We start from the raw sequence: 23,068 nt of genomic DNA, 5'->3' as shown, positions 1-23,068 counted from the left end.
GGGAGGGGTGAGGATAGGTAAGACACCTAAAAAACTAGCTAGCATTTGTTGCCCTTAATGCAGAGAAACTAAAGCAGATACCTTAAAAGCAACTGAGGCCAATAGGAAAAGGGGAACAGGTACTAGAGAAAAGGTTAGATCAAAAAGAATTAACCTAGAAGGTAACACCCACGCACAGGAAATCAATGTGAGTCAATGCCCTGTATAGCTATCCTTATCTCAACCAGCAAAACCCCTTGTTCCTTCCTATTAATGCTTATACTGTCTCTACAACAAAATTAGAGATAAGGGGAAAATAGTTTCTGCTGGGTATTGAGGGGGGGGGAGTGGGAGGGGGTGGAGTGGGTGGTAAGGGAGGGGGTGGGGGCAGGGGGGAGAAATGAACCAAGCCTTGTATGCACATATGAATAATAAAAGAAAAAAAAAAAAAAGGACTGTCTACTGTAGAAAGAGCACACATGGTATTCTTACATTTGTTAATGGCAATGTGTACTATAGACACATTTTTTTTTTTTTTGAGGCAAGGTCTTACTAACTTGCTGTGGAGCTCAGATTGGCCTGAATTTAGCGATCCTACCATTTCAGCCTCCCTAGTGTTGGGATTATAGATATGCACCACCAGGCCCAGCTGTAGTCAAATGTTATGTTCTTCTCTAAAGGGCTAAGTTACTATTTTTTTCTTAATAGGAATAGGTTCCATAAAAATATTTCTAACATCTAAAAAACAAAAAACAAAAAAAAGCAAAAGGCAAAGAATCAAGGCATAGGAGGATTAAAATACTCAAAGTCTTTACTTCTCAATTTTTTGGACTTTTTGTGAATCGGAGTTTTTCTTTTCAAAGCAATCCCTCAATGATACTAGTGACATGATACACACAAAACACACACACGTTTTATAAATACAGACATGGAGCTTCACATCTAGCATCAATAGCCACAAAATCCATTTATGTCATCAGTGGCCTGGATGGGATGCTGCCTCTCAGCCACAAGTGAGGAGCAGGGGCAACTTTGAAAAGTAGAACTATTACCAAAAGAAAGAAACATGATACAAAGTACCTGAGTGTCCACAAATTTCAAGTAAGTCAACAGTGGGTAGGTGCAAGATGATGTGTGCTGGCTTAGCAAACAGGACTAAGACATGGTTCTCGCTCTCCAAAGCTCTGCATTCCTAGGAAGATGGGCATGAATATGAACCATTGGGATGTGATATGGAAGTAAAAGTGCCAGGGCAGGAGACAAAGAAAGAGAAGAGGAATGGATGCCAGTAAGGTCTAACCAAGGCCTTAAAGAAGAAGGCTTCTTCAAGAAATGGCAATAGAGCTGAGCCTTGGTAAGGAAAGAAGAGAGTTAGAATAGCTAAGGAAAGAACACAAGCAAAGACCTAGGCAGGGCCAAGCAGGCCTTGATGAAAGAATAAAAAAGTGTGTCTTCTTTGTGATTGGAACACAGGGTACAGGATGGGGGAGGAGAAGGACATGAAACTCATCAATCCTGTTGGTTTTTCCATCAGGAAATTTGCCTATACACAATCCAAATATAAAGGACTCTTTGTACCAGGAAACACAGCCAAATATATATATTATGGCTGACCTAGAAGGTGAATCCAGGATGTTCTCATGTAACTGGATCTTTTTAAAATGGTCTCCCTTTTAGATAATTGTATCTAATTGTCTTGTATCCTAATACTCTAGTGGCTCTCAAATGTTTTAGTCTCTAGTACTCTTTACAGTCTTAAATGAGTACCCTGAAGAATTTGCTTATGAGTAACATTTTTTTGAATCAAAAATTTTACCATCTATTAATTTTAAAAAGGGGCTTCATTGTGATATTTCCCTACATGCATATGATGTAATTTGATTATATCCACACCTATATTATTCTTTCTTACTCCTATTTCAAAACAATTTTAGTGGTTTCATTATTGTAGTTTCAAAATGCACATAATCTACTTCCACTTCCTTCTCCTTTTGCCCTCCCGTTCTGCTTGTTCCACCTTCCAAGCAGTCTCCCTTTTCCATTCACGTCATTTTCTTTAGGTCTAGATTTGCACTGAGGAAAACAATGTGGTATTTGTTTCTGAGTTTGGTTGTTGTCACTTAACTTGATGATCTCTAGTTCTATCTATTTTCCTATAAGTAACACAATTTCCTTCTTTATGGCTAAATGATACTCCATTGTAAATACCACATTTTCTTTATCCATTCATTGGTTGATGGGCACCTAGGCTGATTTCATAACTTGGCTGTTGTGAATAGTGCTGCTATAAACATGGGTTTGCTGGTATCTATCTTATATGCTGACCTACATTTCTTTGGATATGTTCCCAGAAATATAACAGTAGGATCATATAACAGTCCTGTTTTTTGCTTTTTGAAGAACCTTCATACTGATTTCCATAGTGGCTGCAATAATTTATATTCCCACTAGCAGTGTACAAGGGTTACTTTTCCCACCAGCAAACGTTGTTGTTTATTTTCTACTCTGGGGTGAGAATGAATCTCAATGCTTTGATTTTCATGTCCTTGATGGCTAAAGGTGTTGAGCATTTCTTCATGTATTTATTGGCCATTTGCATGTCTTACAGCTTCTGAGAACTTCTCCATTTGAGTATTAACCTCTTGTCTGATGAATAGCTGGCAAAGATTTTCTCTGATTTTATAAGCTGCTTCTTCATTCTGATAACTGTTTCCTTTGGTGTGCAGAAGCTTTTTAATTTGATACAATCCCATTTGTCAATTCTTGTTCTTCATGAGCTACTGGGGTCCTATGGAGAAAGTTGTTTCCTGTGCTTACATCTTCATGTGTTTTCCCTGTGCTTCTCTGTAGTAGTTTCAGGTCTTTACATTAAGGTTGCTGATCCATTTTGAACTGATTCTTATATAGGGGTGAGAGAGATGGATCTAGCTTCAGTCTTCTACATGTAGCTATTTAGTTTTCCCAGCAGCATTTGTTGAAGAAGCTATACTTTCTCCAGTGATGTTTCTGGCATCATTTGATATTTGTCAAATATCAGATGGCTGTATCTGTGTGGGCTTATTCCTAGGTTTTCTAACATACTCCACTGGTCTACTTTGGGTGTGTGTGTTCCAGTATCATGCTATTTTTGTTATTATGGCTCTGTAGAATAATTAGAAGTCAGGTATTGTGATAATTCCAGCATTGCTCTTTTTGCTCAGGATTGCATTTTCTATTCTGGGGCTTTTATGCTTTCATATTAATTTTAGGATTTTTTTTCTATTTCTGTGAAGAATGTCATTGGTATTTTGATGGGGATAGCATTGACTCTGTAGACTGCTTTTATAGCCATTTTTGTAATATTAATTCAGCTAATCCATGAATGTGGGAGGTCTTTCAATTTTCTAGTGTATTAACTTCTTCCTTCAGCATTTTATACTTTGTATTGTTAGAGGTCTTTCACCTCCTTAGTTAAATTTATTCCTAGACATTTTTTTGAGGCCATTGTGACTGGATACTTTTTTTTATTTCTGTTTCAGCCTGTTCATTATTGGTATATAGAAAAGATACCAATTTTTGTATTTTGATTTTGTATCCTGATACTTTGCTAAAAGTGTTTATCAGATCCATGAGTTCTTTTAATGAAGGGTCTTTTTCATGTGAGTAATATTTATCATTATTTGCCATACTGTATAATTAAAAAATAATTTTAAAGTTTTTGTTCATATATTAACAATAACAATTATATACTCATTGTATTAACACAAATATTTCATAGTTATATATATTTCAAATTATATTTTACATACAAAAAAATTGATGGGAAGACCGAAACTTTTATATTCTTATAAATCTCCTTAATGTTTGTTTTACTAGAAGATAGCAGGATTCTCATATACATTATAATTTCTGTCCACTGATATATATTGTGTTGGCTAAAATGTACAAAGAAGAGTCAGCCTCACACAATTTTACAGTTGGAAAAAGGAAGAGTATTTTAATAGTTTTTTCAGATAACTGGATATTTTTCTTTGGTATAACGACAAAACTTGACAAGTGTATTTTTAGAGGTCACAGTATTTTAAAGCCTAAGTGCAAAGTAGAATTAGAAATTATGCCGGTGAATTTTTATACTCTGTTATATTAAAATATACTGGTTATCTTGAAGATTGACTGGATCTTTTTTCATGCACGATTGTGTAGTAGCATGCATTTCTTGTTTGGAAAACACTGGTTTTCTGAGTTATGTAGATCTTCCAAGTGTTGACACATTTCATTATACTATATCAAAAAAACTACTTTTGTTAATATCACTACCAATCTCATCAGAAAACTGCTGGAGTGAGGCTCATGGTGGCATATACAAGTTCTCTAAAATCTCAGTTTTTTTTTGTTGTTGTTGTTGTTTAGAAACTCAAATTTTATCACTGGCACAAATACTGTCACTTTTTCTTGAAGTGACAGTCTCATTTTCGAGAACATGTCTACCAATTACCCATGTCTGAATAGCCAATTTGATTTTAGTTGTTCTTTCAAGTAAAGATGGTAATCCATGAAATAATAATGACAATAATCTCAGTATCAGCCAATTATCAATAATAATCAATAAACAACAATAATCTTGCAACTCAATCATGTGAGAGCTTTTCCTCCAGGCAACTATTATTTTTCGTTATGTTTTGTATGTACCTTCATTTCATCACGTAGAACACTACGTTGACATGTACTCAAGGGTTGACATTTACTAGAATCAATAATCATTTTACTGCTTCATTAAGAACTTTCATAAATGAAACTGGCATTTTTTTAAAACTGCAGAAGAATGCAGTGAGTGTTAGTACAGTCTGGTGCCTGCCTTGATTATCACTGAGCCTCCAGCAGTTCTAACCATTGCCCTTGCAATGTAAGCGCAAACTTCAGTGCAGTAAGTAAGGCATAAACTCAGGACTATCATAAACTTATTTGTGACCTTGTGGACTCTCTGTAAGGTCACAGGGACTTTCAGTGATCTGGAGACCACACTGAGGTCAATATCAACATTCATGATGGGCCTAAGACTTCAATAGCTTGACCTGTAGCTATTACCAACACAAACATGGATTGTTAGCACATTTTTTCCTACTAAATTCTTCTTTTATTTGTGTTTGGTTTTTGAGTCAGAGTCTGTGTAGCCCAGGCTGGCCTGGAACTCACTAGGTAACCAGGGTGGCCTTTAACTCCTGATCCTCCTACATCAGAATCCTGAGTGCTGGGATTATTGGCATGAATTGATACACCTGGCTTTATTCTTTAAAAAGTTATTCTTTAACAAAAGAACTTCTAAAATAACAGTGAGGCATATCATCTAAGAATATGATATTTAAAAATAAAGAACACACCCAAATTACAGTAAAATTTTAAGGCTGTGCTAACATCTTCACTATAGCTAGGCATCTCACTTAATATTCTTGACTTGCTTACAACCGCTACTTAATCTACCACGGTTTTTCCAAATTAGCTTGTGAACATTTCCTTCACCTACTCTCAATTTTTAGAGCTCTGCTCAAAATTGTCTGAAGTGAAGGCTTCTGGCAGAAAATGTTCTTATATGATACTTACTCCTATACTAAAGGTAACTCGACTGGCAAGATATCTTTATCTGGTGCCTTTAAATTAAGTAGAGAAGTCACCTTATTTGTGTTTCCAATTTCCAAACTCTATGCAGACAGAAGTGCAATGACCTAGCTATTACTCTGTGCAAAACCCTCATTGTCATTAGTATGTAAGAACACATTTTCCTTCTATCCACACGTCCAGTTTGTTTCAGGCTAATGTTCCAAACCATGCTGACCAGCTCTTCCTTTCTGATTAATAGCTTCAAATGTGTTCACAGGTCGTCATACTTAGGGGTACATGTGCTCTAACATGGTCTGTCTTATGGAAAAAGCCTGTTTATTTAAGGAATTGCTCCCTTTTTCTCCTTTTCTAAACATTCCTCACAAGATTTGTGTTCCCTCTTTTGGCTCCTAGCACAGTGCTGGGTATTACGAAGATCGAAAGGAATGCTAATCCTTTGACTTACGTTGGCCCCACTGTCCACTACTGGGATTCAGATAGTTAGGATAAAGGCCTTCTGGTTTTTCCAGTTTGTTCAGTACTGTTCGAATATTCATCACCTACAAAAGAATATGAAATATTATTATGAAAATCTAAGAAAATATTGTCATGCCATTTTTTCTCTTCCTTGATGATAATGGATATAAAAGATGTAGAGTTAGAACAAAGATACCTATCATTAGCTATTATTACTACAAAATAATAGCAATAAGTTAATACAATCACATTGATTGATTATCTACCATATCTGGACCCCATACTATGAACTAAGGGTGTATTAGTGGGTAAACCAAGCCACTGGATTTTTTGAATTTTGCAATCCAATGGAATGACACAAACAATATACAAATACAAACAGAATGTTAAGAGAAGATAAGTGCTGTGAAAAAAAAGAAGACTGAATAGTGTGTGTTCCCAAAATTCAAATGATGAAGTTATAATCCTCAATGTGATGGCAATGGGGGCTTTGGGAAGTATTTAGGAGGGTAAAGCCTTCATGATAGGATTAGTGCCCACATCGGAAGAGACTCAAGAGAGCTCTCTCTATGGCTCAAGCATAAATAAGTGGTCATGTGAACACATGGCAGGATTGTGGCCATCTATAAGCCAAGAGACCTCAGAATGAAACACACCTTGATCCTGGATGTTCTAGTCTTCAGAACTATGAGAAATAAATTTCTGTTGTTGAAGTCACTCGGTCTATGAATTTTTGTTTTGGAAGTGTGAGTTGATGAAGAGAGAGGGTATCAGGACAGGCAGAGATTTGAGGTGGCAAGGTGACTATGTTAGAATGGTGTGGAAGGCTGATGTATTTGGGGAGAATTTTAAAGAAGAGACGCAGCAGATCATGAACAAATTTGGAAGGAGAGCAATCTGAGTAGAGGAAAAAGTGAGTAAAAAAAGCCCTGCTAAGATAGTAGGTTTGGAAAGACCACTGAAGCCAGAGGTAAGGAAGCAAATGTGGAAGACCAGAAAGTAGAGGAAAGATCAAACCAGGGCCCAGGCATAAAGGCCTCGAAGGCCACAGTAAGGGCTTATTTTACTCTGAGCATCAGGGAAGACTTATATTTTTATAGACTTGGTGTGACTGAGGGGGTAAGAGAGGTAGCTGGCTACTGCAGAGTCCAGGTGAGAGATGATGATGGCCCATGGACCAGAATAGCAACAGAGGCAACAAGATGGAGTCAAAGGATTTCCTAATGAATTGTTTACCACAAAGAAGCAAGACATTCGGCCTGAGCTACTGTGTAAATGGAGGTAACATTTACTAAGATGGTGAAGACTGGGGTAGAAGCAGGTCTGGAGGTTAAGCTTGAGGCATTTTAAGTGGAGCTTGTCTGTTAGACCTCTTTAGTAGAGAAGCTGAATGAATGCTGACGTTTAAGAGATAGGTTGAGAAATGGAGTTATAAATTTGGAATCAATGGTATAGCAATGACACAGAAGGCCATTTGTATATGAAAAGATTGGATGAGATAATGTAGGGAAGGGATATAGAAGAAAGCAGCCAGGCATCCAACAAAGAAGGAGGCAAGCTAGTAGAGTTTTATATATCTGCAACCAAGTGTGAAGCATTGTTCAGGAGGCAGGAACTGACCAGCAATGTCAAATGCTGACAGGAGGGAGAGGATGACAGGAGTGGATGGATTAAGTGGCTTTGGCAATGTGGTATGTATGGCTGGGAGAGAAGCTCAAATGGACAGAGTTCAATAGAGTGGGAGACAAGAAGAGAACAGGGACGATACTTTCAGGGAATTTTGCTATAAAGGCAAACTGAAAAGTAGGGTGAAAGCTATGGACCAAGTGGTGGGATGAATATGAACTAGTTCAAGTATGTATGGGTTGGCTTCCTGACAACTAGAAGTCAACTGCTACCTCACATTAGGATAACACTTTGAATCTTTCTGTACTTGGTTCATATAGTCTGTATAATACTATATATCTTAGATGAAGAAAAAAAATCAGCTAGGTGAAGCAACTTACTTAAGATATAGAGTCACATGTGGAAATCAGGCTCTTTCAACTTGAGAGAGATAGTGCCACGAAAAGACTGGGTTTACAGTTTGATCAAATGAAGCAGTGCATGTTACAAAACTTTCTAAAGTTATATGAACTGTGCTGTTTTTTTTTTTCATGTCGAGTATTACTAAATTTCCCAGAAGAGGATGTTATTGCTCACCTTTTCAGCAAAGATGGGGTTTCCAGATAAGTGGCTCAAGTGCATAAACTCCAGATGTAGGGTTCCAAATTCTGCCAGAATACTGCTGCCTCCAGAGGCCCAGGGCCAGTTCCTCCCAATGCCACTAAAGAAAAGAAGACATGAAAGAGTTATGGGTCAGACGAAGTCCATTTTTTCACAGTTCTACACTGCAGAAGTAGAAGCATCAGCTTTTAGTAATAGCATCTCTGCTAATAGTTCACTGTAGATATTATAAAACCAACTGTTGTTTTCTCGAGCTATTGGTTTTAGGCTCAGACTCCTATCTTCAAAATGAAAATTAATGTTGACTTAAGTCAGAAAGAAGTTACTATGTGTTCCACATTGATTAATATATGATCATTCCATGTAGATGATAAAACAAAACCAGACCAAAACACTCTCCCTGTTCCCCAATGCCACATAAAGTCTGTCAACATTTTCATTAGTTTCAGCTTGAGATTCCATGGAATTTCAGACATTTATATTATATACAACATTTTATTTGTATAAAAGATAAATTTTAAAGATTCATTAAATATGTCACTCTTCTCCAATTCCTCCATCCATTTACTAGAGCTCATTTCTGATGTTTATCTTCCCACTCTTTTTAATCTGTTTTCTAAGGCACTAACTTATTCCCTGTCTTATTTAATCTATGCTCAAGAATCTAAAAAATTATGTTACATAAATCTCAAGGAGTCAAAGGCATTAGCTTCTAACATTATTGTCTGATGGATCATCTTGGAGAAACACTTTTTAAAAAAGAACTGGTCTTTATAAATGGAGTTATAAACACATGCACGCAAATACACATGAAGTGACTCTTGAGATGTAGTCAGACTCTTGGGTACAGTTTATTCCTAGATAATCACTTCAAACTTCAAGACATATATGGTAATTTAAATAAAGAATAAAGTCAGTTATTCTCCTGACCAATAAATTCTCTTTCTGATACCTAAAATGCACATTTTGGTTTTAGTTCAGATGTTCATTTAATTGCATATGCATGGCATATTCATTACAAAAATGAAAATAAACCACTCTTCTCTCAAAGACTTTAAAGTTCAACAGAAAAGAAAGATCTAAGCATAAGTAATTCCAATATAAATACAATATGGTAAATGCCAAGATAAATATGACAAGTCTTGGCATCTCAGGCCAGGACACACAATCTAACATTGCAGGGATCATAGAACACTCCTTGAAGGAGGATAATCCCCGAGTTTGATTCTTGAAAGATAAGAGCTGGTGGGGAAAGAGCAGCGAGAGGGAGAACCTGGGTATGGAAAGACCCAGAGGGGAAGGCCAGAAATTACAGGAAGCTTCTGATACTGGTGAATGAGGGAAGGGAAAATGGCAAGACGGCTGCAAGGAAAAGCTGAGGCTGGGAAGCTGATGGAATTCTTACTTTCCTCACTTCCCAAGGCAGATCTCATTTAAATGCTGCTTTTGGGGTCCCTTAAATTTCCTAGACAACTTCCTTTGCTTGGATAAACCCTTTCAGTCCTGTCATTTCCTCTGCTACCAGACTACTGAAGAATGCCAAAGAAAAGGAAAACAACGAGTACAGCTGGTGCCTGGAATCCTGGGCTAGCCTCCCTCTTATTCTCCATTTCTTTTTTGAGCAAAGTTCAGATTTTGTTCAAAAAAGCAGATGTACAGCACACTTAATAAAAGTAAACAAATGAAACAAAGAACTGAAAATCATATATGAAGTTCATTTATTTTAGAAAATATCCTAAATTTTAGGTTCTGGGACTATGAGTCAGTTTTTATTTTTAGTTGGTTTAGATAAAAGGAATTTTCAATCTTCCAAATGGGATGAACAGCTATTTGCAAATTTTATTTACATATGGCCAAGTGTACATAGTAATTGGTCACTAACTTGTATCATAAGAATTTTTTATTATAGGCATTCCATTAATGAACAAAACTACACATTTCTATGTTGTAGAGAAATACTAAAAACAAAGCTGCAACCTAAGACAATTATCAGGGTAAAAGGGGATGATGACTTCATCCTGGAGAAAGAAGAAAACAGGATGAGGTGCTAAAATTCAGTTCATCTTCCAGATCTTCAGGGACTATTTTTTTCCAATTCAGGGAATTAGCATACATCGTGGCATACTCAGATGAGAAAAGTTAAGCAAAATTCAGGGTAGGCATGGTGGCACATGTTTGTAAACTCAACTACTTGTGAGGTAGGGACAGGAGGGTCCTGAGTTTGAGCTCAGCTCAGGTAAAGTAGCGAGACCCTGTCTCAAAATCAAAATCAAAACAAAAGAGCTGGGGGCATAGTTCAAGAGGCAGAGCACTTGCCTAGCAAGTGCAAAGCCGTAGGAACTGCAAAAGCAACAGCAACAAAAACTTGAACTCAGATTTGTTTGTGTTCATGCATTTGTTCCCTGCTGTTTATGTGGCAAATCAAGAGAAAACCAGAGATATCATGTATTGAAAAAGTCTTCAATACATTAAAAAATTAAGAACTAAGAAGATTCTATATTCTTCCTCCTTTCTTCTGTTATTCACACCAGAAGGCAAAAATAGCGTTCCTTTCTATCTCATCTCACCTTTAATTAGATAAGGACCAAAAGCATTAAAAGCATACATCATCCTAAGAGAAAGAAAGCTAGGTTTAGAATACATGGTATGTTTATAATGAAAGGATGACTTTGGTAATCATGTATTCAACCTACAAAATTAATGTATTTTAGTAGAATTATTTACAAGATCAATGATTGTACTTGCTCTTAAATATATATTAGGGAAGCAGTCCAAGAAATCAGGGCACAACTCTACCTATATGTTACATAGGTCACTTATGTTTTCTGATGCAAAGCTGAAAAGATCTGTAGATTGATCTGGAGAGAACATGGGCCATCACAACTGCAGAAGGAGAGATGTGTGTCTCAAGGAAATGGCTACCTCCAGTATTGTACAGCCAGAAGGAAGAGTCAAAATCAAATTTTGGTCACTCATACATACCAAGAATTGGATTAACAGAATGATTTCTAAGGTCTTCTTTTATCTCCAAATTCTGAATCTACTGAGGAATCTTACAGATTTGTAAGGGTCACATCTCTGTATGGATGGTGGGCACTTGACATTAATATGATGGGTTTGTGAGAAAGGGAAATGGTATCTTGGGTTAGGGGTCAGGGTACACTGGCCACCCCAGTCACCCCATTATCAAAAGGCAGGCAGTGTTAACATGTGGGACAAAATGACTCTCATCTCTAGGAATGGGGATTTAAAAAGGCTTTAGCTTCAGTTTTGTTATTATAGCATTTAAAGGCAGGTATGTCTCTATCTGGACATTTTATAAAGACTAGTAATAGTCTAGAAAAATACTTTAAAGACAAATAATAATTTGTGCTCAGAAACCATTAGTTCTCTGAGACTGGCATGAAAGGGTAGAATATTTCAATATTCCCAATCTTGTTATAATGACTATATTTTAAGCCCAAAACGATGAGCTGGCATATGTAAATGTATACACACACAAAAAAGGCAATTAACATAGTCTGAGGAGCAGCCAAGTGTTTGGTTCAAAGAATGCTGGGACAGAACTTGAAAGTGTGGTATCACTCTAGTTTTATTTATTTCTGTTGTCCCCACTCCTTAGTTCTTCCATTTTAAACGGGAATATTATTTAATATGTATGTTTCCATTTTTAATTTAGCATAAATTTTCAATATCCTACAAAGGTATAATAATTTGAAAATAAAACACTGATTTTGGCAACTGTAATTAGAAACATCTTTTTAAAAGAATGGTATCACCATGCTTCTTTTGAAAATGTGGAATACTGTTTTGTTTCTTTACAGACTATAATTTGAATGTCAAATTAAAAATAATTATTAGCAGTGGCAATATATTTCCTCATCCTAGTGCATTCACAGCAAGAGAGGATAATTATTTACTGACCTCATATCTCAGATAAGCAGTAGGCGTTATATGCTTTTCCTTCTGTCTCCTGGGAATAGTTAATAGGGTCAGAGAAAGGAACTACACTCACGTTTGAATCACCTGGGAGAACAGCTAACTCTTTTTCTAGAGCCTGTAATGATTCAAGTAGCTGGAGGACTGTTCTGGATTGATGGTGTATCCTTCCACAATAATCTTGAATCAAAATAACTAAAGGGATATATGTTATTGTGATTGCCCAGGTACAGTTTGGATCATTAACACATACATTGGACAAGCTAGCATAATTGAGTACATCAAATACAGAATTTGTAGGACTCAAACAATTCTAAAAAATTGCCAATAAATAGCTAAACAAAGCATTAAATAGGTGTATTGTCTTGATTAGCTATGACTTTCAATTTACCCTTCCTTGCTGCTTGCTATCCTATGCAAAAATGGGAAAAGAATTTTCACTAAAGAATTTTTTTCTTGAGGAAAAAAATAATTTTTGATTAGCTTATCAGTTAACAAACTCCCTTCAAGTTCACAGTCCACAACACAGTTTATTCCTTGGGGTGACAGAGTTAATTAATTTTTGGAAGAAAAACCTCCCCCATATTCTATATATTATTATCGTAAAGCCTTACTTATATATGCAAATGGAATGGCACACAGGGATATTTAATTAAAAAGATCAAATAGTCTGACATTATTCCTTTTGGATTTTAACACAGATTAGGAAATAATAATTAGAAATTTCATGAATGATTATTTCATTTAGCTGTATCCCCAAAGCTAAATGAGATAAAAGAGATAAAATAATTTCAACTTCATTTACAGATATCTCTTCCTGGAAAGGATCGCCTGATGTGGATCTTTCAAATCACATTCTAAGATCTCAGTAACAGCTGGACTAACAATTCAAGGGGACTGGCATTGGAAGACTAGCCAAGATCTAGTGCAGTTCACCCACAGAATATTCAATAGTGGAGGATCAACTCCTCAGAGCAAAGGTGGCGAATAAGGGCAAGCCATTGACTGAATCCATTCGCAACCCACAGCTACTGTCCCTAGGCAGCACAACATGGTTGCTTAATTCTCCAAGGAGTAATAATGCTAAAAATTAATCATATCTTGCTCAATGTCATCATTTTAGATATGGCTGAAATTGAATACTTATTAATTTAGTTTGGTCTGATCTCTGATACCACTGTCTTTGAATATGGGTATCTGGGAAGGTGGGAGATTACAAAAACTAAGAGCCTCTTCAATCCCATAAGTAACCAACATACCATGACTATCTTTTCCATAAGATGTCCTTGTTCACTGTTGAATGTAGTCTTCCCCAATCCCCTGTAGTTATTGACTAAATCACATAAGTTATCATTTGGTTCAAAACAACATCAACAAAATGGCTAACAGAACTGACAAGGAAACATTTTGGTGCATTTAGGTATATGTGTACACACACACAATTTAAGAAAAAAGAAAAAAGGATCATATTCCATGTACCACTTTAAATATACATTACATTTTTCATAGACATTTTCCATGTTAATCATGGTACATCACCATTGTTGAGTAAACAGTACCTGACTGGATATATTCTTATTTATTTAAACACACCCTACTGATAAACACTGAAACTAACTTATTTTTATTTTTTGCCACTATAACCAATTCAATGGTATCTAGCTCACTTTCAGACCAAAAAAACAAAACAAAAAAAACCTTACATAGCTACCAGCTGGAAGATTCTAGTTTTAATTGTCTAAACTGATAATCAGGACAGATTTGGGAATGGGTACTATAGATATAAATTGCCCACTATTTGCAGAGTTATTTCTCTTTACAGTGTGGGCCTATGATTTCCCACCACATCTGGGGGCTTCTAGAATGCTTGGGATATCACAAATCCATCTCTTATACATCACTATGTCAAGTCCTTTACACCTGGGGAGAGTGACTCCACACAATTGCTAGAAACAGTACATTCCATCTGTAGGTGTAGAAACTCGCTAGGTTATTTTGCTAGTCATCCCCTTAAAATTTCCTCTTACTCGGACTCTTGGTACAATTGTTTCAATTATTCTCTGTTTTACGCACTAGTGTAATTCCAAAGTCTATACTACTGCCAAGAAACAGATGCCCAATACATGCATAATTAAATAAAATTAAACTGAAGTACAAAAGAGCTGTCATTGGCTCCAACCCAAAACTCAATTTTAAATAAGACAGTCACTCATAGAGGTGCCCTCTGACAGTGAACTTAAGAAAAACTTTCTTCTTCAGGATGATCATATGATTTACTATCACAAACCTCAAGAAGCCTGAAGTTGTGATTTCTAATAGCTGAGATATGGAGATAAGAACAGGGAGATAAATTGTTGTGTAGATCAAGTTTTATTACATTTTAATGGTTCTTTTTTATTTGGAATCTATCTGGCAAATTCTTCTTAAGTCTAAATTTTATTCAATTTCATTGACTTTTTAAAAATCATGAATCTGTATTCTTCCAGTCTTTGTGATGTGAAGCTTGTCTGTTTCAATGAAATGACAGTATGTAATTTTTTTGTTTTGCTTTGTTTTTTCCTGAATGTTTAAGGAAACAAAAACACTGGACACCTAAGGTTAGTTTCTTGATACTAATTAGAGGACTTTTTATCAGGATATGTTTTTATTATAATTATTAATGTATAAATGACATGGCTTCACGGTGGCATTTTGATACATGCATATATCATGCTTTGATCATGTCCACTCACTTCTATTAAGAAAGTTTTCTTGGTCCATGAAAGGTAAAAGTCTGGACATCAACAATCTTAGGACAGCTGAAACAATGGAGCAATTACTACTGGAAAGAAGAGTTTATCATCGATTATGCCAAAACTAATGTTGATCTTTGGCAGAAATTCTGAGGTATATCAGGATACTATTAAGTAATTCTGTTTAACATATTTAAATATAAGCATCTTGAGTATGCAACTTGCCAAACTCAGTAAGACAGTAAGTCAACTATAGTTTACTGAGTGCTTACTATGTGCCAGTTACTGTGTTATGCAACATCAAACACTGTAGGAAATATGCTCAGGTATTTTTGGTTGAGAAGGTCTTCCCTGAACTTATGGAGGGTTGGGGGGCTCAAACACAATTCAATTAAATTTTTGTTCAAGCGTCTGAGCAGAGAAAAACACTTTTGGTCCTTCAAATGGGCATTTCACAGAGTTCTTTAGCTAAGAAATCAAGTGAGCTGTAATTAAGTTTTAATAAAAGAGAGTGAACTTGGACTGTTGTATAAAGCACATTGATATCATTACCCAAATTAGCAGATCCTCACCATAGGCCTTTTCTAGATATTAAACCACTCGGGAGTAATTGAGGATTTATTCTTTGATGCCTAATAAATTAGTTATCACTATCCTTCAGAGTGGGCAATAAACTATTTTTTTTATTGTTTATTCATTTATTCACATGTGCACACATTGTTTGAGGCATCTCTCCCTCCTATCCCCCTTGCTTCCAGGCAGAACCTGTTCTGCCCTCTTCTCCAATTTTGTTGAAGAGAAGACATAAGCAATAATAAAACACAGCGTTTTTGCTAGTTGAGATAAGGATAGCTCTACAGAGAGATTCCTAGCATTACTTCCATGCACATGTGTGTTACAACCTGAATTGGTTCATTTCTACCAGACCTCTTCAGTACTTCCCAGTCACCTTCCCATAGTGGCCTCTGTCAGTTTAAGATTACTTTATTTGCTCCTCTACGGTGGGCACATCAAACACTTTCACGTTTTGGGTCCTACCTTTCCCTATTCCTCCTGTACGTGTTTTCCCTTTAGGGTGTGACCCATGTCCAATAATATTCCTGCATTTGTTTTAGGTCTAAAGTCTGCATATGAGGGAGAACATATGATTTTTGGCCTTCTGGACCTGGCTAACTTCACTTAAGATGATGTTCTCCAGTGCATCCATTTATGTTCCAATGACAAGATTTCATTCTTCTTCATAGCTGAGTAAAATTCCATTGTGTATAAATACCACATTTTCTTAATCCATTCGTCAGTGGTGGAGCATCTTGGCTGTTTCCATAACTTGGCTATTGTGAATAGTGCCGCAATAAACATGGGTGTGCAGGTGCCTCTGGAGTAACCTGTGTTGCATTCCTTTGGGTATATCCCTAGGAGTGGTATTGCTGGATCATATGGTAGATCTATGTTTATTTTTTTTAAGAAGCCTCCATATTATTTTCCAGAGTGGTTGGAAAACATTGCCACCAGCAGTGTATGAGGTTTCCTTTTTCCCTGCATCTTCGCCAACATTTGTTGTTGTTGGTGTTTTTGATGATAGCTATTCTAACAGGAGTGAGGTGGAATCTTAGTGTGGTTTTGATTTGCATTTCCTTTATGGCCAGGGATGGTGGGCATTTTTTCATGTGTTTTTTGGCCATTTGGATTTCTTCCTTTCAAAAAGTTCTGTTTAGTTCAGTTGCCCATTTTTATTGGTTCATTGATTTGGGGGGAGTTTAGTTTTTTGAGTATAGAGTGGGCAAAAAACTCTTTTAAAGGCAAGATTAGTAAAACAAATGCTAAATTAAGGAATCTATGAGGAGAAAATGTAAATACTATAATTGCTATTCAAATTTCCAAATGATTCCAAATTAATCATAAGAAGTTTAAGAAACAGATGTTTAGATAATCTGGGCCAATAATTAGAGTGTTCCTTTTAAGCTGAGTTATGTAAGCTTAGAAACTTCTCTTAACACCTAATGTAAATCCAACCAACCAAGAGAAACAAGATGGTTAATTAAACCACCTTATAATTTAAAATGGTAGCTCCCCTTAGATTCAAACTTTTACATAAGAAGTAACACAAGCTTGTATATTGCTTAAGAACAAACATGTTCAGTGCTTATTCTCAAAAGATGCTGGGGAAGAAAGCTACCATGCTACTGCATTCTCTTGTTACTGCCTCCTGCCTACAACTTACAAAGGCTGTTTGATGCTATATTATGAAACAGTTTGGCAACACAAGTTTGAAAAACAAAGACTAGACAAAAATTATGAGTAAAGAATAAGAAGGACAATGACAAATAAAGAGGAAAACTCAACAATAAAGACAGGTATTCTTCTCAATAGATTATGATTACCACAATGAAATCAATGTCTACCCTATTTTGGTCCTCAGCAACATCCTCATAGAAAATACAGTTAGTGCTGCAGGATAGTCTGTGTTTAATTAGTTATATATCACTTTGCGATGTCTGTTGTGTTTAATTTTACATGCTTAGCTTATCTCCTTAACTGGAGAATAAACATGGAAATAATTCTGCTTATTTACCTTTCCATCAAATAGATATTCACATAGCAGGTGCCATAATTTGGTAACTGTTGGATTTGCATATGGCAGTAACTAATCTGTTTCTCACATCTTACAACGATCTTTAATTTTTTCTGCAAAATTCAGTAAGTACTAAAAGTTATGTTTGTTACTTATAGTTAAAATGTATATTGACAATTTATTTTGTTTTTAAAAAATTTATTATTGGTGTACTGGGACTGGACTGGTGCAGGGGCTCAAGTGGTAAAAATGCCTGCCTAGCAAGTGTGAGGCCCTGGGTTTAAACCCAGTGCTGTCCCCCAAAAAATGTATTGACAATTTATGTGTTTAATTTACAGTTTGCACATTTTCAGTGACTAAACGTTCTCATATTATTGGAAAAATATTGCAAATTCCAACAATTTTCACATAGAATACTAATCAAAATGTGTGGTTTATATGCTTAAACTTTTGGTAGTTGATGATTATCATTTAAAAAATGTTTCAAAGGACTAAGCAACTGGGTGATGGAATTTTGATAATAAAACTACATTATTTTGTAGAAGAAACAGTTGAAATACATGCGCTGACAGACATGTTTGCTTTGCAAAAATGCAAAAGGTGAGGACATAAGTATGTATTAATATGATATTTTGAAATGAATAATTATCATCACTATTTTATCTTTAAGAAAGTACTTACATAAATTAGTGCGAACAAAAAAATACTAGCTTTTAGAAACCTGTACTTAATTTATTGGAAAACATTAAAAAGAGCTAAATTAAAACATCAAAATAGTGTTTTTGAAATTAGAAGTAACAGTCATTCTAATTTTGCATGCAGACTGGTAATGTGATGAAGAGTCTCTGAGAGAGGAATCTGGAATGGAAAAGGTGAACTTTGGACAAATTATAACAGACTAAGGCATGCTTTTCCAGACTGGTCTGGCTTAAAATGCACTGCTGTGAAATCAAACAATGAACTAGTGAGAGGACTCCCAAGTGTTATGTATTGGGTTTACTCTTGGTGCAAAATATCATATGGTCATGATGAGTGCATTTTTTTTCCTCTTGAACGTAAAGTTAATAATGATAATGATGTTTACAGACTATTTTCCCTCATTCAAAATGAAAATGCTTTCTTACATCCCATGAGGAAAATGTACATTCTTAGAATTTCAGATTACCTACTTCAGTTAATAGTAGAACGTCAATGTGAAAAATGGCACAATTATCTTGTAATGTGAAGTGCTAAGAAGAAAATAAAGATGTGATGGAGTCTGACAGACAGCTTCTTTAGATTGGCTTGTTGGGAAGAACTCATGGAAAGGAAGATCTTCAAGCTGAGACCAGAAATGATCATGTGAATCTGCCAGTGCAGGCCTGGAAGTGACTCCTCCAAGAGCCCGGAGGTGTGCATGACTCTGTAACATGTGCGAACAGAAGGTTGACTGGTGTGGCTGAAAGACAGTGAGGGAATCCAGCACTAGGGCTTCTGGAGAACTGATAAAGAGGAAGACCATGCAGGGCCTAAAGGCTAGGGCAAGCATTTGGATTTATTCTAAGTGCAACGGGAAGTCACTGTAAATGGGAGGGGGGGGTGAAGATTGGAATGTGGTTCAAATTTTAAAAATTCTCTCTATACACAATGGGAAAAACAGACTAAATTAAAGCCTGATAGGAAGCAAACAAGCAAACAGTTGCCCACACAAGAGACAGATGGTAGAGTTTTGGACTAATAGTAGCTAATAGTACAGATGCACTGCTGTACTAGAATAGAGGGATTAGGCTATGTTCTAGAAATAAGAGTTGTCAGGAGAATTGGATTTGGGGATAAGGGAAGACAGTAATCAAGAATTTCCTGTATTTTATTCCTCACAGCTGGGTGAGTAGTGAGTAGTGACAGCACTGATGAAGATGGGAAAGACTGAGATAGTAGCACGTATGATAAAGATGAGAATGAGTTCTGTTTTTCAGACTTTGCTACTATAATAACTATCATTCACAACTACAGGGAAAAGTCAAATCTGGGCATTTAAAACTTCCTGTCTTAGTTTATTATAAAGATCAGTTTATTCAACTTGAGGAACTCTTTTGGCAATAACTTTCCATAAATTCATCTAACAATTATGAAAATAACATGCATGTGGCAAAAGTGAAAAGATACAAAAGATTATGTAATAGAACTGAATCTGACTCACACTCCAGATCCTATCATCATTTCTAAGTAATTATCATAAACACCTGAATGAAATCTCTCCCCAAAGTTGCTAGTGTAGAGATAAAATTTAAAGAAAGGGAAAAATATGAAGTATACTATACATATCCAGTACCATGTATAATGGTTAATCTTAATCATCACCTTGATTGGATTTAGAAATGCCTAGACAATTAGAAAAGCACACCTCTGGGGTGTCTGAGATGTGTTTCCAGAGATGATTAGATCACAGAGCATAGTCCTAATGCATGTATTAATCTCTTGATGAATTCATAGTATCATGGCACTATTAGGAGGTGGTCAAAAGTCACATCCTTGGGAGCTATATCTTGCTCTGGCCTTTTCCTCCTATTCCCTACTTCCTGTGTGCCAGGATGTGAGCTGCTCAGCTCTTCTATGTTCTCCTCACCACCATGATTGACACCTCTGAAACTATGAGCCAAAAGAAGTAATTCCGCCCTTAAATTGTTTCTGTCAGTTCTTTGTTCATAGCAATGAGAAAAAATTAACACTCCATGTTTCATGAAAAAGTGACGCATCTTGATGCAGTATCTTAATTATAAGGGCACAGTAGTCCAGTGTGTGAGTATACAGTGACTTTAGCATTTTTTTTCTTTTGTTTCAAGTTTTGCTAGCATAAACAATGTTGCTGAATGACTAGGTCTTCAGGATAAAATCCTGTATGTGGAATTCCAGGTCATAAAGTCTGCATTTAAATTTAATAAATACTATGCAGCTATGTTGGAAAGAGTTTGTCCCAATAAACAGTCCCTCCACGTGTGCATGAGAAGGCTCCAGCTGCTCACTAACTGGGCTTTTAAAGTAGGTCAATTTACACCTAAAAAACTAGCTAGCATTTGTTGCCCTTAATGCAGAGAAACTAAAGCAGATACCTTAAAGCAACTGAGGCCAATAGGAAAAGGGGACCAGGAACTAGAGAAAAGGTTAGATCAAAAAGAATTAACCTAGAAGGTAACACCCACGCACAGGAAATCAATGTGAGTCAATGCCCTGTATAGCTATCCTTATCTCAACCAGCAAAACCCCTTGTTCCTTCCTATTATTGCTTATACTCTCTCTACAACAAAATTAGAGATAAGGGCAAAATAGTTTCTGCTGGGTATTGAGGGGGGGGAGCGGGAGGGGGTGGAGTGGATGGTAAGGGAGGGGGTGGGGGCAGGGGGGAGAAATGAACCAAGCCTTGTATGCACATATGAATAATAAAAGAAAAATGAAAAAAAATAAATAAAGTAGGTCAATTTACTATGTGAAAAAAAATATAGCATCTTAATGCTGTTTTGAGTTGCATTTCTTTATTATGAGATTACACTTTTCAGAGGTGGTAGAAACTCGAGGTGGGGCCTCCTTGGAGGATGCGGGTCACTGGGGATTGCCTTTGAAGGGCATACAGCATGTCCTGTTCCTTCCCGTGTGTCTCTGCTTTGTGTCTTGGTGTGAGCAGCCTCCTCAGTCACACACTCCTACTGCCATGGGATTCTGCCTCACCACAGACCCACAGCAACAGAGCCAGCCATCCATGGACTGAAGCCTCTCAAACTTGAGCCAAATAAACCTTTCTTCTTCTAAGTTATCTTTCCCAGGTTTTTTGTCACAGTGATGAAAGTCTCATTAACACTACATATCAAAGCACTGTTACTTTCAATAAAATGGGATTAAATTACACATTACTTAGCAATATGCCTGTCTCAATTAGTAGTTTACCACAGATGTCTTTCTGGGATAATCATTTTTAACAGCTGCATAATAGCATTCCATAAAATGGATAATCACATTTTATTAAACCAATCTTCTACTGACAAACAGGTAAGCCAATTCTAATTTTTAAAAACATTACAATCATGTCACATTAGCCATGAGCATTTACCCTAACATTTTCACAAAGAGCTTAAATGTGCCTTTTATCTATGCTGTCTTCTCAATTTGTTGTCTTTCCATTTTAAGGGATTTTTTTTTTTTGTCATTCTAATTTTAATTTGGTAAAAGTTTCTAATATTGCCTCCTGGGTTCTGTGCCCTGTTTAGAAAGCATTCTTCCCTCACCTAAGATTATGTTTTAAAAGCTCTGAAGGCATGTTTTTGTTTTCCCCATATGATGAATTTTTCAAATTAAAATTGCATTAAGCTCACTCGTTCAATTTCTTAGCTAATTATTGACATTGAATATTTAAGTTTTTTAAAACTAATTTCTTTTTGGCATTTTATTCTGTCTCGCTATTTTTGTAGTACTGGGGTTTGAACTTGAGGCCTACACCTTAAGCCACTCCACCAGCCCTTTTTTGTGATGGTTTTTTTTCAAGATAGGGTCTTGAAAACTGTTTGCCTAGGCTGGCTTTGAACCAAGATCCTCCTGATCTCTGCCTCCTGAGTAGCTAGGATTACAGGTGTGAGCCCCCATGTGCCTGGCTCATTCTTTTTTTGATCTTACTGCAAAATTTCACTGATTTATTTCTTCTTTATGGAGATTTAGTAGCTTCATCAATATTTCCCACTAAAAGGGGAGAAAACATATTGCATTTAAACAGCAGAGACATTTTATCCAGAAGAATACAGACAACAAAGAGGCCAAAGGTAGAACAAAAACAAAAAGGAAAGAGAGAAAATTAAAGCTGACGGAGTGGCTCAGTGGTAGTATACCTGCCTAGCAGGTGTGAGACCCTGAGTTCAAACCCCAGTATCAACTAAAGAAAACAAAACAAAGCAAAAACAAACAAACAAACAAACAAAACCAAACAGAGGCCAAAATCAAGGAACGGGTTAGATAATCATCAAACATTACTTACGCATTTAGAGAAATTTCAGGTGTTACCTTGGGCAAATCCTTTACCTGAAGGGAGTAATTCCCTGAAGTACAAAACAAAGGACCACCTGCCTACCCCACCTTGTAGGATTCCATTGGGATCAAGTGAGATATATTCAAAAATGCTTTGAAACTACAGGGCTTAGCCCAGAAAAATATTTTTATCTTTTTAGATTAAGCAACTGACATTTAGCTAACCAAAAGAAATCTGTTTTTTGGTTTTTCTCTTCAATTTTAGAGATGTCTACTCAATAAAAATAAATTCACCAAATGTTCACTTGGAGATAGAAATTATAGCACAAGTAGTAATGAAACAAAGTAAGGCTTTCCCAGGATTTAAAAATGGAACAAATTGCTACTGTTACCAGTCAATTTTCTTAAAGCAATTTAATTGCTATACAACTACCAAAGCTCTTAAATGTCTGGAAGTCTTCTACAAAAAGGTAATTTTAAAAATACTTCAAATAGTTATAGACAGCCACAGAAATCAATGACACATTATAGAATGTGATAAGAGAGGCTAGGAAGATCCTGTCAGTGATTTTTCTCCAAGGTA

General features: G+C 36.2%; 1 protein-coding gene across 1 annotated transcript in view; it reads right to left on the bottom strand.

Annotated features, from left to right (window-relative positions):
• Nucleotides 1-23,068, bottom strand: part of Man1a1 (mannosidase alpha class 1A member 1) — a 163,699-nt gene that overhangs the window by 17,234 nt on the left and 123,397 nt on the right. The window contains exons 7-8 of the mRNA XM_074075530.1: nucleotides 8,233-8,356; nucleotides 6,020-6,113 (exon numbers count right to left, since the gene is read on the bottom strand). Of these exons, the coding sequence (XP_073931631.1) occupies nucleotides 6,020-6,113; nucleotides 8,233-8,356 (218 nt within the window). The remainder of the gene's footprint in view (nucleotides 1-6,019; nucleotides 6,114-8,232; nucleotides 8,357-23,068) is intronic.

This window comes from Castor canadensis, chromosome 1 (genome assembly GCF_047511655.1).
Source record: "Castor canadensis chromosome 1, mCasCan1.hap1v2, whole genome shotgun sequence".
Classification (NCBI taxonomy): domain Eukaryota; kingdom Metazoa; phylum Chordata; class Mammalia; order Rodentia; family Castoridae; genus Castor; species Castor canadensis.
The sequence above is the reverse complement of the archived record's forward strand: the minus strand, read 5'-3'. Positions and strand labels throughout refer to the sequence as shown.